The sequence below is a fragment of the Opisthorchis viverrini genome (assembly GCF_000715545.1).
Source record: "Opisthorchis viverrini unplaced genomic scaffold opera_v5_70, whole genome shotgun sequence".
NCBI classification, from domain to species: Eukaryota; Metazoa; Platyhelminthes; class Trematoda; order Opisthorchiida; family Opisthorchiidae; genus Opisthorchis; species Opisthorchis viverrini.
Genome location: NW_008751726.1, coordinates 490,333 through 506,890, shown reverse-complemented (window position 1 = coordinate 506,890; position 16,558 = coordinate 490,333). Strand labels below are relative to the sequence as shown.

The 16,558-nt window shown below is 39.0% G+C and overlaps 1 protein-coding gene across 1 annotated transcript; it reads right to left on the bottom strand.

Moving 5' to 3' along the window:
• Positions 1-3,383: 3,383 nt before the first annotated feature.
• Positions 3,384-14,212, bottom strand: T265_04321 (hypothetical protein; the record flags this gene model as incomplete). Its single annotated transcript, XM_009169030.1, has 2 exons — positions 3,384-3,472; positions 13,837-14,212. 2 exons carry the CDS (start codon positions 14,210-14,212, stop codon positions 3,384-3,386), a joined length of 465 nt encoding a protein of 154 aa, XP_009167294.1.
• Positions 14,213-16,558: the final 2,346 nt, after the last annotated feature.

The window sequence follows — 16,558 nt, the reverse complement described above, 5'->3', positions numbered from 1 at the left end:
AACAGCCCTGGTGAACGGATTCCGCAGGAATGAGAGTTTTTCCAATTTGCCGGACAATATTTAGCTTTTATCATCGAAATTCTGCAATCTGTGAACTCTGCAATTGTATTGTTCATATAATACCTATTTCGGTAGTTTTGACAATATTTTATGCTTGGTCAAGACCCTTTTATATTACGTTCATTCAATGTTTCCATTTGCCCCAGCATATACTTGACCCGTGGTGCAATCCGTTAAACTAGTCTATAACTTGGGCAAATTCTTCACTTTTACCAAGATCAAATTTCACACAAGCAGAAACAACTTTGGAAAGCCTATTATTTTGATGATAGATATGCATTTTATTGAGCTTTCATGCTACGATCATGTACGTATGTCTTACCCTGATAGCAGGTAAACAAGAGATGAAGGGACTTCTAGTATTTATATTTTGATGATAGATATGCATTTTATTGAACTTTCATGCTACGATTACGTACGTATGTATGTCGTTCCCTGATAGCAGCTAAACAAGAGATTAAGGGACTTCTAGTATTTATGGAAAATCTTTTTCGGGAGCTGGCACATTGCTTGTCATTTCAGTATACCCACAAAAATTTGTTGTTCGTCACTACGGTAACCGTTCAACAAAACTCACCGGTGAGGAAACTATGCCCAGGAAAACTCGCCAAATTCAAACAAACGAGTTTTACTCTTGCGCGTATCACGGCGTGTTACTGATTGCAGTATTTGAATGTGGTAAGGCTACCCTGGTCTAAAACATTATGGCATATACCAAATGTGTGATTGAAACAACCGATTCAACCTTACTTAACCTGTGGCTGGTGCATCGATTTAATTATCTGAAACTCCAGTTTTCAATCCACAATCCAGCATTAAGAGTACTCCTGTCCAATAACAGGCTATTGGGATGCATCCCAGGACTCGTACTTATTTCGGGTAGCGCAGTCAAAAGGTACTTCATCTGACCGATTACTGTAAATTGTCACTCAAGTTGAGGAGAGAAAAAATTTTTAAGCCACCGTATCTGTAGCAGAAACTTTGGCACTCGGAGATCGTCATCGTCTGGTTATAGATGATACTCGACAGAGATCTACTTTTTTTACTGTAGAGCGAAAGTAGGCTAAAAAATCGAAAAACAATGTACTGCTCTTTCATACCTAGTGAGATGTGCACAGCGGGATAGTCACCACAGTCAATAGGATCAACAACGTAACGAACACTAGCTGATGAGTAAAATGTTCAGCTATGATAAGTGATCAGCTACGCAATTAACTCCCCCCCAAATGAGATATAGCGTCGCTGATTCATCAGTCATTGAAGTCACATTACGTGTTGACGATCTGACTGCCAAGTCAACTAAAAACATCTTAGATGGAAGGTTGGTGTAACTTCTGAATTTTACCTCCTGTTAAGCAAAGTAAAACATTTTGATTCGATTTCCGTTCGACGAATTTTGTACTAATTCCACTTTCCCATTTTAAATGGGAAATGTTTATTCATGGTGTATTTTGTTCTTTATTCTATTCGAAGGGCGGTTGGTGAAATACGGTCATAAATAGTCTTGTAATTTATTCGCAAACTTCTGTACATTCTGCTCGAAGGCATTCATTTTAGAAGATTTTACCTATTTTTGGGAGTTTAGGTAGATGTATAATACCGTTCATTTTGCTTTGACGGATATTTGCCATTAATAAGATATATGTACAGGAGTATAAAGCTGTTATCTACTCAAAAAGTCTGTGACAGTCCTTGAGATGCAAGTAATGTACGCATCGATATACCCACTCATTTTTCACTAGACGTAATTGTTCTTCGAAACGATAAGGACTTTGATGTCATGGGGTTTGTAATATAAGCCGTAATACGATAGTTTTTACTTGAATATATTGGGTGAATGCACTTGAACATTCTGTAAATAACAAAAGGCCTGTGATACTCGACAAAATATGTTTATGTCACGGTATATTTTGGTCTAATATCACGTCCGGCAGTGTTGTACCTATATTCATACCGCTATCATTCTGGTCATTATTTTCGAGCTATTTTGCTGCCAGGTCAAGTTAAAAAGGTCACTCAATTAGATTAATAATCAACACAGTACTGTTAAAATTTGTAGAATATTTTTGACAAAAATGTCATAAGTTTTGAGTGTTTCCCCTGATTAAAGTTTCTGACTTGCTGAAAAGATCAAAAAAATTTTTTGTAACCAACTATTCTATATCACATGCAGCCGCACATAGAATGGGACAAAAAATATAACACTGGCTGGTTCTACAAAATATCCACTGACGGGTTTCAGTACCTGCACGCAAAAAAGGCTAAAAAACTGGCAATCTATCGGAATGTTGATATCTCGATTGCGCCTATTAGATGTACATATGTTGGCTGTTGATTCGCTTGCCCGGGTCAGTCACCTAAACGTAATACCATTAGCGTACGCCTTTTCAAAAGAATGTAAATAAATACACTGCAGTTGCAAACCTAAACAAATTATTAACCTAGATGACATTGAAATATATTCGCTTCCAAGCATTGTCAAAACAACAGAACACACAAACCAGTTAAAAAATGAAACTGTATTATTACCCGAAGTTTGCCCGGTTTCGTATGGTGTTGGCGTCAATCTGCACTGCTTTGTAGCCAGGTAGTGTTCCCTGTCCACTCTACCACGAGTGACAAGATTTGTTCCAACCAGTGAAAACGTCTGCGAGTCACTAATTATCGTCACAAGCGGACCACGATCACTTGCTGTCTCCTCCCTGGTATCGTCTCGCGTGTACATGTCTACACCAAAATCTTTCAATAGCGGACCCATGTCACATACAACTGTTCCAATCGCACATTCTTCCGTTACAACACAGACGGTGTGTAATCCAGCGCTCCGAGCGGCCAGTCTGCGTAGCTCGATGCAGGCTATTAGTGTGATTGTGTTGATAGCGAATCCAGCTTGTAGACGGTGCATGTTTCAGGACTTTACTACTACAGTTTCACACACATTGCTGAAGCCATTCGGTTATCATCCTGGAATCGTGCTTGATTCAGTGTTAATGGACGCATTTCTGATGGTGCTCAGGAGAAGTAAATATCACAGTAGACTCTAACCTCGTTTTGATTTGCTTGTCAACGGGATAAAGCGTGGGTGGAAATTTCCCCGTTTCCTATTGGCCCGGTTCAATTTGGGGTGATAAAACGCTAATGATTAAGAGGATGCAACCACATATAATCATCGTCAGTGCGCCTCAAAATAATAAAGAGAACCGTAAAGTTTACCTAAATGTTTGGCAAAATGACATTATTCCTTTTTGTTCCCCAGCGTCTATTTCAAACATGCGCCAATTCCGCTTGTATTTCTGGTCTTCAATTTAATCTTTTGCTTGCTTTTAGGCAAAATCTGGCAAGCACGTTTGCGGCGCCATTTCTGGATTGCCCGAAATTGGCTGCCATTTCAAAAGCAAGCCGTTTGCTGCCTCTGAACGAAGCAGGGCAATAAATCATTTAGTGGTTCTCTTGTTCAGGCAAAATATGAAAAGATTGTGGTTCCCGCCTGATTCGAATGAAAAACTAGCATTTTGGATTTGAAAGTCAAGCTGGTATTTCATTTTATCTGATTCACTGTAGGATTAGTGTTGTATCATTTGTTGCAATATTGTTATGACCAAACATTCGACTTATTTTTGTGCGCTTTTAAGCTTAAATTTAAAAAAACACAATGCTTCACGTGGCACCCTGTTTGACATTCAACTTAGCCTGTAGCTGCCTCAAGCTATAAAATATCATGATTTGCGATTAAAAAGAGGTGAAATCTTGTTCGTACTTTTCACTGAACCCACGCTATATGCGGTCATAATTTTTTCCCAGTGATGGTCGTTGCTTGTTCGCTGAGCTGGGCAGTTTGATTGCAAACGTTTCATCACCAATCGAGGTGACATCATCAGCAGTTATTCATGAGCGTAGTGGTGCGTAGCGGTGGGTTAGTGGTTAAACCTCTTCCCAGTGAGTTTCATTACGCCCGTCTGAAATATGGGTAATTTTCGTATGTCTGATCCACATTTTCAGGACACATTGACTCACCTCCAGGTATAATAACCAACGATGATTCAAAGCCCTGAAATTCTTCCTGACACTACCATTTCACAAGATGGTATTTATGTGCTAGAGCAAAGAAAATTTTTTCGGTGACGAGACTTTTCATTATAAGCCCTAAATCATCCGTCTAGTAATGTTCTAGAGGCAAAATAATGCACTGCCGCAAACCAGAGAGAAACGAATTAATACTTATTGGATTATAATTGCTGACCCTCTGTAAACCACGAAGACCTTTAAAAAATAACGCTGTAAAATTTCTAGTTCTATGATGACGATGCAACGAGTTGATATATTTTCACCTTAGCATTCACAAGAGTAACCTTCGTTCATTCCTACACACGGATGTTGTGAGTGGTATTTGTTTGCGGAATGTTAACTTGCATTCTTTTATATAGCTGGTATTAGTTCATAAAAAACACAACTTGGACTAATCTAATTGAACTTTGCCATTTTCCAGACATTTTCTAATATGTCTAACCATAATATAGCAATCTAAGTAGGGTGGTTTTGCGTTCCAGAGCTCAGGAACGTCAGTAGCCATTTGTACAATATAGAAATTCAGTTGATTGAAGTTTGTGCGTCAGCCCTCACGCGGGAAAACGTGAGGAATTAGGCATGTGAATATCATGGCAATGCTCATCAGAGTCACAAACGGGACTCACAAGCCTAATCATTGTGACGAACAACACAATACTACTCTATGTTGACAGACCGCACCTTCCTCAGGCTCGTTCACACCCCTGAAACAGAGCCCTCAGTATGAGAACGAACGAAAATTTAACAGCTTGAGCGCACAATTCTTGCAAGAATTAGTAGTGCTTGTCACGAGATAGATCCGCACGGTTCACATTAATTTGACTCATATAATTTCATCCGTTTATGCTATTAAAAAGGTTGGCAGTCTATCCTAGTAGAATGTTAAGTGTAATATCTTGAGAAAGGAAAGTGAGTTTAAGAAGAAAACGGAGGGCAAAGATAAGGAATAATGCGTTAGAAAAGTTAACAAAGCGGTTATTGTGCCCAGATGCAGATTAAAATGATCCAGATTTACGGTTAAACATAGGCCAAAAACCAGGGTTAAGCGAGAATGAAACTGACTGGAAAACGGCGCAATTGCATGGGCATTTTAGGCATAATCACCTAAACGTAAAACTTGTTATGCCGGCATTTTTGATGTCAGACACGACAAAGAACAAAACAACCCTAAAGTAATTACAAGGCGCTACCCACTTTTTACAAAATTGAACCAGTATATGACTAGTTGGAGATTCACTGTATAAAATGATTTACGAATGCTGACTCAAGTTTATAACTTCCACAAGAAGTGTGACTAAAAGAACTGCTCAGTGGTTTTTCTGCTTGCGCATGACACACGCTATGAAAAGGGCAGACTATTTCTTGCACAGTCTTCATCCCCTTATTGGGACTCAAGAAAGGTAACCGAAGTGATCTTTTTTGATGTTCATTAGGAACAATTTGTAAGTTTTATTTCGACTAAGTAGTATGACGTAGGCGAATTCCCGTCAATGCAGATTTCTTGAAATAATATCGTAAATTCTGACTCCAAAAAGTGATCAGTACTTATATTTTGCCTCGGTTTTCTACTTTCGGGATGAACAAACTAGGTAACTGAGATAAATCGTTATGAATGTCCGAAATAGTGACTTATTATTAAAAATTGCCCTGAATTTATTTGATTTTGCATTCTTAATAGAACGTTTATGCCATATATTTTATAGCATTGCTGCATTAACCAAATAGCGAAATTGGCATGCTTTTATCTGAAAACTTCAAGAATCTCGTAGGACTTACCTTTATGATAATTGATGGCCTCTGGTTTTTAAGGCTAACTCGTTTGACGTTACATTGTTTGTTACATCGTACTCCCTCAAACGCACTTCCGGAACATGACGAGTAGCTTTGTTTGAAAATGGTTTCTGAGATCAAGGTTTTACAAATTACCATTGTTGTCATGGAACCAAAAGATGATTTCTCCGAATTCTTTTGGTAGGAATTGTTGCGTCTATTAGCCTGCCGTGTTTCGTAACAACCTGCTGATGCCTTGATTCGAATTCCCGTTGTCATCATTAAAAAAAGTATTATGCTCAAATGATTTCTAGTGTTGTTTTTTGTCCCAAATACTCACTCCTGTAGATTCCAGTGCGGCAGAATTTTTCACAGAATGGAGTGTGTATCGTTGACCGTCTGCTCTACGTAATTTTACATTTATATACTAACACTGCAGTCCAAAGCGGACATGTCTGCTCTCGAACTCATGCTCGCTCTTGCCAGGCATCTTACGTATTCTCGTGTTCTCGAAAGCACATTATTAGAGACAATATTCAAAAATCTGACCATCTAAATTAATCAACAAACATGTTATATTAGTCACCTAGAATTCATTCCATCCCATAACAACGTTTGACTGCGGCTCACGTTTCACATGTTGGTCGCACATAACAGTGAGTTTATATCGTGTGAGTTCTTGCTATATGTTTAAAACGAGAAACGAACTCCGATCTGGGCAAAAAAATTACTAGCGAGTTTCTACCAAATCCGGGAATCTCGTATGGTAAACAATGACAGGATAATATGCTATATCATAAAATCTTTCCGAAGGCTATTTCAAGTCAAGTGGGCACAAAATTCGTCGGTTTTATCAAAAACATAGCAACAGGATGTCAATTAATACCGGAGTAATATCAAAGTACGACCATATATGGGATAGTTTTATAGCTATCTACATAAAACCCTCAGTAAACGTTCGCAATAAACTTCAACAAAATGCAGTTCACCGGTTAAAAGCCAGTGATAAACATCAAGAAAATTACTGTATAATTCGGACTATAGGTTCATGCTGCCCACAGATTGGATGTGGAAATGTTAGTGTACAAAAGAAGTTGCAAAAACTACCGCTTAGCTAGATTAGTCTATGACTGAGCGGCCCAGTATTACCACACTGCTTCTGTCGTGACAACAGAATGCATCAGCAGAAGCTAAGGCTCATGAGTCACTGATTGAAGCACCGATTCGAGTAAATATATACATTTAATCGTCTGTTTGATCACAGTTCCAGTAATCTACGTTAATCACCTAAACACTGTCAACCTTCTGACCATGCTTCCATCGAGATCGTGCAGAACCGGCTTTTACATAAAGTCCAACGTAGTACACAGAGAATGTTGTCTGAATGCTACGGTTCAAGATGAAGACGAGCAAAATGTAATCTAATCTCCCCACCGGTCTGCACTCCGCCTTGATACTTGCCATATTCCTCGAGAAGGAAAATTGCTCCACTCATCGACGGCTTGGGACCGTCTGTCTACCCAGACTCGTTTGAATAAGCTTGTCGGTTGCCGGTGTATTTCATCCTCCTACGCAGCGTTGTCTAGCTTAACTTAACTACAGTTTGTGGCCTACAACATTCCGGCTAATCTGATTCTGCAGGAGTTACGTCTCTTTCTAATTTGTTGGACAGCCTTTTCCCCGTTTTCTATATCCGATTAAAAGGGCAATAATCTGCTTGTAATCTTACCTATTCCGACCCTGCCAACGTTTCACTCAAGGTCAAGCTGGTTCGACTGACGAAATTCACTTTACACCGTTTTCTCAGTCATCCCCAATCACCCGCTTTTACTCTGGCTGAAAATATTCTAATCACGTTTTCCATTTTATAATGTCCGTTCTACGACAGAATGGTTGTGTCAGCATGGGCGTACCTTACGAATTTCAGGAGTGTTTTTACATTATTCTCCTAATGATCGCTGTCATCATGAGCTTCTATAAACTAGTATAAGCCCGTTTGCATGATCACTGCGGCCTTCGAATAGGTAGCCTTTGAGATGAATCAAGTAAAGCAACAAAATGTACTCTTGCCGAAAGTTTCACGTGAAATCGTAACACTTCTACCTGGGACGCTCAGATAGGTTTCAGGCAAAATCACTTGTTCTTCGCAATCGAGAAATATGCATGTTTAGGTAGAAAGTGCGATTATTACTACAGTGATCTCTTGCAGGTTTCGCCCAAGCAGGTGTGTGTGGATCTGAGTAAGCTTATGTTTTGTGGAAGCTTCAAAACTAGTGCTAGGCAATGAAGGTGCAAACCAAAATTATTATTGTGTAAGAAACTGTCTATCCTGGATGCTAATTACTTGGTATAGACTACACCGCCAGTGGTAGAAAATCATTTCGTCAGGCGTGTTTCTTCAGCGGTCAGTAAGGATTTTTGCTTAGTTTCCTTATGAGTTTGTGTTAATCATCCTAAATAAGTTGTCTTGTTCCAGCTTCCCGTGTAAGTAGGAAAGCTGGAAAAAATGTAATATGCAAAAGCCTTTTAATTCTGATATCAGAGTTAGCCCTATCAATGACGTCACCCAAGCGCTACACAGCTGTTTCATCAATGTTGGTTATTACTTGCATTATTCACCTCGTGAAACGCAGTGTTTTGCACCTACAGCCTTTCGGGCGGTATTTGAACACTTGACACTTGGGTTACGAAAATCTCAACATTCGCTCATCTTTCTATCATGGTCAAAAAGTAAATGGCACCTCGAGTAACGACTCGTAAGACCAACGTTCCACTCGTCTTGTTGGACTACTCCTCTGATGGGGTGATGAGATTAGAAAGTTTAAAAATGAGACTACTGAAATTTGTGAGGTGCCCACAGCTGACGATTCACAGTATGGATAAATTTGCTATATTTTGTTTCGTGGTTTTCCACTATAGATTAAATTTTTAATTCTTCTATTATAATCAGTTATTTGTGGGACCCTTATATTTTCCCTACCAAGGTTTTATAAGCATCTCAGTTTTTAGAGGGATGATCAGAGGGAGATGATCAGAAAGAATGCAGTGCTTTTTTTACAAACAACGGTGTAGTCCGACTGGGCCCAGAGCAGCTTGCTGTCAGTAGATGAATGCAACTTGCAAAGTGTACTCATCCAAAGAGCAACACATAGTTGTCCCCCTAAAAAGCACGTTTATCCAATTGAGCGTCAATATGAAATAACATATTAAACCTTCCACATTTTTGTCTCCCGCTTTATAGAAATTTGTTTAACCATTCTTTCATGGACTGCATTGTGAACTGTTTACCTTCGTCTAATCGTCCCTCTACATTTGAGCGATAAGCCTGTCCTCTTAAGCCCGCAGTAATTTTTTTCCGTCTCCGTATTCTAAACATGTCGAAATTCCACTCAATTGACAAAACCGGTATATAAGTTACCCTTAAAACAATCATTTTATCGCACTATCATTCATTCAACTTCTGGTAGGTATTTAAACTGGCTGCGGAAATCAGACCACTATTGCAATTGGAAATCACTCAATAGATACATAAAGGTATAGCGCATGAGCGCAGGTATGTGGATGCACCTGTTTAAGATTAACTTTTGCGGACCAATTAAAGAAGTGCAACGCACAATTAAGATGCCTAAAATATAGATTTGTCACAGATATACTAAAAACTGATATTTTGTCTCAAGGACTGTAATCATTTTTCCTGTAGCAACTGCATGGTCTACTATCAGGGAGCTTTCCTTAAGCAACCGGCAATTTTGGATGCCTTGTTAAGGCACCACCAATTAACAGTATGGTTTATCAAAATGACGAAAGCGGACTTCGAGGGCGTTCTTAGCTCATTCTATTAAAATGGTCTATATTTTGCAGTGCGCTATTATATCAGAGTGTGGTCATCTCCCGTTTACATTCATACATGTAAAGTTTCCAAGAGGTCGTTATGACTGGTATTTCATTCGCTTTGTAGCCATTTTTAGAGTCATATGCAAAACCCTGGATACTTGCCGCATCTATTTGGTGCACGGTGAAACCCAACTTAATATTATTGGTATTAGTATTATTAGTATTAGTATTATTAGTATTGTTATCAGTAACAACCTATCTCCGAGAAAGCTTATTCTTCACAAAAGATCGAGCATCAAGTTGCATATATGGTCTTGACATTTTAGTGCAAGACCTAAGAACCCCAAAGAGGACACTCTGTCCAGCTTTTACTTACTCACTTCACAGACTTCCCTGATTTCTCGAATAAAAGATGGTGTTGCTTTTTTATCTGAGACTGATAAAGGGTTTTCAATCCGTTTTTAATAACCGAAACACCTAGTCATATTTTCAATGTTTGGTATCACATTCCTGCGCAACAGTAAGCCGACGGGATCAATGGCTCAAGTAAGCCAACTGTCTCTTGGATCACAACACCAACTAAATCGGTTCGACGAATTAAATCGTCTAAACGAGTAAATAACGGCTCACCATTTGCTTTTTAGGCTCACTTGTGTAGCAAGATGGAGGGTGCTAAGTAATCCTTCAGGACTTGTGAACTAAGTAGTCAGATGAATGTTTCAGCACCAGTGTGTCCTTGTTGGACCATTTTCTCAAAATCTGATTGACTGTTCAGATACGCGCGAGCCAATGCATTCGTCTCTGCTAGCCATCCGTATTTTTTGACGTATGAAGATGGTCTGCTCTGAACGGTTCTCTCGAAAAAGAATAGAATGGGTGTTCAATGTTATGTTTTATTGGATGTTTATCCTTAAGCTGCTCAACATAAAACAGCACACGGACTAAGCAGATTTTACGTACTCTCTCTCTATCACACAGGTTGCACACGTTCCCTGCTATACGTTTTGATTACATGCGTGTGAAAACAAGCGTGAAGCTCATCCACGCTATTCAGGAAACTATTCATTTTCAAAGTCATTTGAAAGTTTGGGCGATGGTAAATCAAACTTATTTATAACGAAACTATGGGTTAGAATGTGTAAACAACACTTGTACGAACGAACTGCAGAAGGCGTCTTCAAGCGTACGTATATATTCACAAAAGAAATTCGAGAGTCTAGAAGCACCGAATTTTTCTTAATAGCTGTCGTTGTACCAGCTCTAGAATTTGTATTTACGTCGCAAGTTTAAAAACATAAAAATGGTTGTCCTCGATACACATCAATAAGAACGATGGGTAGACTCGCCCTTTGTTTATATTGGAGATTATTAGTAGCGCATATTATCCACTCATTAGTATTTGGACTGAAGTCCTTTAGCGTGCAAATCAAGCGTTTTTAAATCTCAGGGATAAGTACTGCTGATGAGCTATCGAACAACTACAACTCACACCCGTTCCTCCTGAGTGTTGTTGCAGGAGGAAGACAGCACATGGGCCGCTCCAACGAGAGTTATCCATGGTAATTATGCTGCTGTTACAACTGTCCTCAAGTAGGCAATCGAAAATCTCTTTTGAATTAACAGCAGCTGGCCGAGCAGTTTGAACAAAAAAACTTAGTAGATGAAGCGGCAAACGCTCGTTCCTTCATTTTAGTCTTCGGAAAAGCCCATTGTTTCGCCTAGAGTATGAACACATGGCGATAACAACGCATTTACCTACTCTCACAGAGTGATAGTATCACATGCAAAGAACATTTGATCATCTGAGCTCAGATTTTGGTAACATCAAGAACATGCAACACAAATAATCAATGGTAAGAGCGAACTTTAAGGAACGTGCTTGATTTCCGTGTTGGTGATTATTTAGGACGATTGCTCCAAGTCAGGAGCGGTCTGTCAAGTTCCGAAGTGCGGATATTCAAACAAGTTGAATGCCGCAAGTTACTCTTAGTACAACGAAAAGCGGGCCTGTATTGTACCATGCAATTCAAAAAATAAAATTTGGACCTTGTTGGTTGGGGACAAAGTGCACTGAACCTATTCTCATGTATTTCCTGCGAAGACTCAAATTTCATGCTTATAAACATATATGTTATAGATTTTTTGTCTTAATTTAATTCTCAATTTAATAATTTTGAATTTAGCACTGTTGTAGGCTAAGGTAAATCGAGGGTTTCGCTGTGTTCCAAATATTTTTTGGACCGTTTTTATGAAGTTTTTGTGCTCAGTTTTGGTTTTGCCAAGAAGTAACCTTTTATTCCTCTTTTTTCATATGCCGGATAGAGCAATAATGAAAAAAATTAGGACTACATTTTCGTGCCAGTTGTCTAGACGCCCGTGTGTGCAGCAACCACTTTTATCAAATTCTCCTGTTCAAACGCGTAAAATATGTCATCTGCTGTTGTTTTGTTTTCGCGATTCCAGCCGTGGGGGCAAGCATAATAATATATTCCAGAAGGAAGCTTGCTCAATTGTCAAATGACGGATCTGCAATAGGTGAATATGTAACAATAAAGGCGATGGAAATCATTTTGGATGAACGACTGCAATATGGTATGACATAATGTTGGGCTGTACAATGGCCAGTTTAGACTATAGTTTCTGGTAAATTTTTCTTCAAAGCAGGTGAATTCCCCGAAAATTTTCCTCATAGTTTTCATGTCAATAAACCCCAGATGGTTTCCCAGAAAGCTAACTGCGTATTAAGAGTGTTTGACTTATTTCACCGCGAAACTTGCTCCTCTCCATTACTCCGAAAGACGACATTAACTTTACATTTATCCTTAGTTTATAATAACAAATTTCAATAATACCAATTCCTTTCAGAATCTGACCAATCATGAACTAAATTGAACGAGGCGTCCTACATGCGGTATCCGGTGTAACCTTTTTAAGTCATTCCAGTGTTAAGATATTTATGTTTTTAAATGTATTACTGGTAAGTCTGGCATCTACTAAGGAGGATTTTGTGTTCATAAAATTAAATACTGGACTGTCAGTGATGAGAGCAAGAGTAATAAACCAAGGATGTGTTTTGACGTGTAAATGTTTAGTAACCATATCAATGACCACTAATGTGCCATTGGTCTTGCGAATAGACCGAAAACTGTAAGTTATAAGATTCTGTTTGTCATATACAAACATCATGTCACATATAGAATCCATTGTCTGAACTGTAAGTAAAATATGTACAGTAGGCTTTATTTACTTAAACCAATCCAAAAGAATAAGGGAGAAATAGTTTCCCGAAAACGTGCACGATGAGACCTTATTTTCATGAATAAAGCACTGTTTTGTTGAGCATTGTTGTTTCTTTCGAGATTTACTTTAATCACGGCAGTTACGCCTTTTTACGGTAAGTAAACAATTAAACCATTTCCGCCTAGTATAATATCCACTTTGAAACCGCATCAGTATTTACAATAACACGTGCTGCTTTTGGGTAAAAAATAAAAGCTAAAAAAGTAGCTTTCATTGAAGCTGTACCGGTCCACCTTTAATGATATTGCGGTTACCGCTCAATAACCTCCGCGATAACTACGCAAGTTGATTTCAAATCAAACAATCTTAAGTGGAATCAGAGTTCAGTAAAATATGAACCCAACAAGGTAGCGGAACTTCATTAGTCCGGCTACACAATTTCAGCATCCAGACTAATCACAACCACGATGTATTCAGCTGCTGCATTGACGGATCTGCGGGAGCTATTGGTGCACTATTGCTACTTTAATTACAACTGGTAATCTCAACTGTTTGTAGTAGATGATCGGAGTGAAAACACCCATTGAACTCGGCAGAATATTTCACTCCTTATGCATGTAAATTTGCGTTAGCTTATTTAGGCTGGCAACAAACAAATCTTTCAAAATCATATCAAGCTGGACATGTGAAACTTGCCATAAGACATGTCGCGTGCTGCCTTCCAAAGGCATATGAACCAGACTGCAGGGGCAAACTCAGACAAATTATTAACTTAGATGACATTGGAATATACCGACTATTTGCTTTCGAGCATTATCAGAACAACAGAACACACAAACCAGTTAAAAAATGAAACTGTATTATTACCCGAAGTTTGCCCGGTTTCGTATGGTGTTGGCGTCAATCTGCACTGCTTTGTAGCCAGGTAGTGTTCCCTGTCCACTCTACCACGAGTGACAAGATTTGTTCCAACCAGTGAAAACGTCTGCGAGTCACTAATTATCGTCACAAGCGGACCACGATCACTTGCTGTCTCCTCCCTGGTATCGTCTCGCGTGTACATGTCTACACCAAAATCTTTCAATAGCGGACCCATGTCACATACAACTGTTCCAATCGCACATTCTTCCGTTACAACACAGACGGTGTGTAATCCAGCGCTCCGAGCGGCCAGTCTGCGTAGCTCGATGCAGGCTATTAGTGTGATTGTGTTGATAGCGAATCCAGCTTGTAGACGGTGCATGTTTCAGGACTTTACTACTACAGTTTCACACACATTGCTGAAGCCATTCGGTTATCATCCTGGAATCGTGCTTGATTCAGTGTTAATGGACGCATTTCTGATGGTGCTCAGGAGAAGTAAATATCACAGTAGACTCTAACCGCGTTTTGATTTGCTTGTCACCGGGATAAAGCGTGGGGGGAATTTTTGCCTCTTCCAATTGGTCCGAACCCTGGGGACAATTTTTGGTCCATTCACAGGATGATATTATATTAATAGTTAAGAGAGATAACACAAACTGTTTAGCACTCATTATTTGTTTCTGGAATTCACCAATATATATGGAAAGCTGGAGAAGTAGTCGAATTATGTAATGGCCTCTCCTTTTTAGTATATTACAGAAATGCGCACAACCGCGAAATTCAATTGAATTTTATGAAAACTATTTTTAGTTGTCATATCTTTGGTAATTACTAGTACTTCTACACTAATAATGCCACTGTGGTTGATCCTAATACACGTCAGAGATCAAAAGATATACTCCAGCCACTGCTCTTTTTTATTGCCTCTGAATCTAGAAGAAACATTTCTGTAAGGCGTCGTTGCTTGCAAATTACCTAATGTCACAGATCTTGAAGAACCAATAGTTGGTCTGTTTGAGTTGCTTTATATTGTGTAATCTTTAGGTTTTCTCCGTCGTATACACAATCTGGACGGTTCTCGTGATCTTTGTTCCCACGTTTTCTTCGTCTTTACGTGGGGCTTACTTCCAATGCCAAACACCTTTTCATTATTTCATTAATTTTAAAATTATGTTTTACGCATCAAAGCGTAGGAAAGTTAAGAATATTTGCAAATCGTTTGGCAGATTTTTGTGTGTGGTCCATGAATAATCCCGAATAGCTAAAAATTTAACATACTCCAAGGTACCCGGCAAATATAAACCAGTATGCTTAATTTATGAATAGTGTTGTGGATTTGACATTTGTCGGTTTACTTCATAGTCGTTGAGCCACTTTTCGACCTGGATTGTGGGTGTATGCAGTACTGCGTAGTGTTTCATAGCCTGACATTTTTGAAAAGTAAGCACATGCTAATAGGCAGTGTTGATCCACTCCAACTGTACACCAAGATACCAGTTTTTATCACAGCCCTATGTCTTAGGGACCAAATGAGCTTCAAAGGACAAAAAATTTAATACCGATTGAAATACAAAAAACTGACTTTCTTCAGTTTGTTGATGTTCTTTGGCTAAACTAATCACCCTTGCATTCATGGTGAATGATGAAAAGAGCTTTCTTCGGCAAGTACTTTGTTAAGCTTAAACCCGGAAGTCACAAAGCTTTCAACTTGGCATTCCCGGAAGTTATCATGGCTAATTTGGTCCGTCAGGTATCCATCTGTTCACAAAAGAGCTATGTTTCATTGTGACCTTTGGTGAAGTGCTTGCTTATATTTTTGGCTTGACTGCTACTGGATCGCATAGACGCATCAACTAAACACTTCCAAACTTTATTTAACTTGATGCAGTGTTTTTGGTGGAATGTGTACCATATCAACTACTTACTTGCATAAATAATACTGCCCTGCTTACTTAGCACTGTAAGTGTTTTAATAAAAAAATTGGGTTTGGTAATGCTTCAAACGCCGTACTAACGCTAGTTCCCAGGAACCTAGGGATGAAAACTACCCTTCCAATCCATCTTGTAGTTTTCGGCATTAAACATAACACCGAATTTCAGTCGGATAGACTGCTGGGTTTATCGTATTTTTTTCAATTATAGAATTAACACTCCGCATTCCATCACAGTGACAACAATGGAACGCTTTCAGCAAAAAAAGATAAGCACTAACGAGTATTCCCACTTCAACCACGGCTCTTTATTGGTCTACTCAGTGTCGTTTGAATATTGCTGAAAATGTTCTAGAGTTGATTTGGACCAGGAATACCGCATACTTTAGTCAGCAGGAGTCTACCGCAGTTTGGTGCAACAATCAATGACCAGTAAAGGTACAATCTTAGTATTACGTTGCATCTATATAGGACAAGCCGCAATGTCCTCGGTGAACATGGCTAGTTGTAAACAAGCTTGGCCGTGTCAGTGAACAATGAAGTTGCAGTAACAACACATGTTCAAAGGACGTTTGGAGCATAAATGTCCCAAAATTCATTTAAGATTGGCGCCCCTTTGTAAAAGGGTTTTACAACAATAAATGTCGGTAGGTAGTCGGGATGTAATCGCACGTTATTTTGAGTCTTCCTGAATGTGCCGTTTTCATGCGACACTGTCTTTCATTTGATCGGGACGTAAACTAAAGTACACATTTTTCCAACTCTAAAATGTGCAGGATAACGGGCTATCAAGA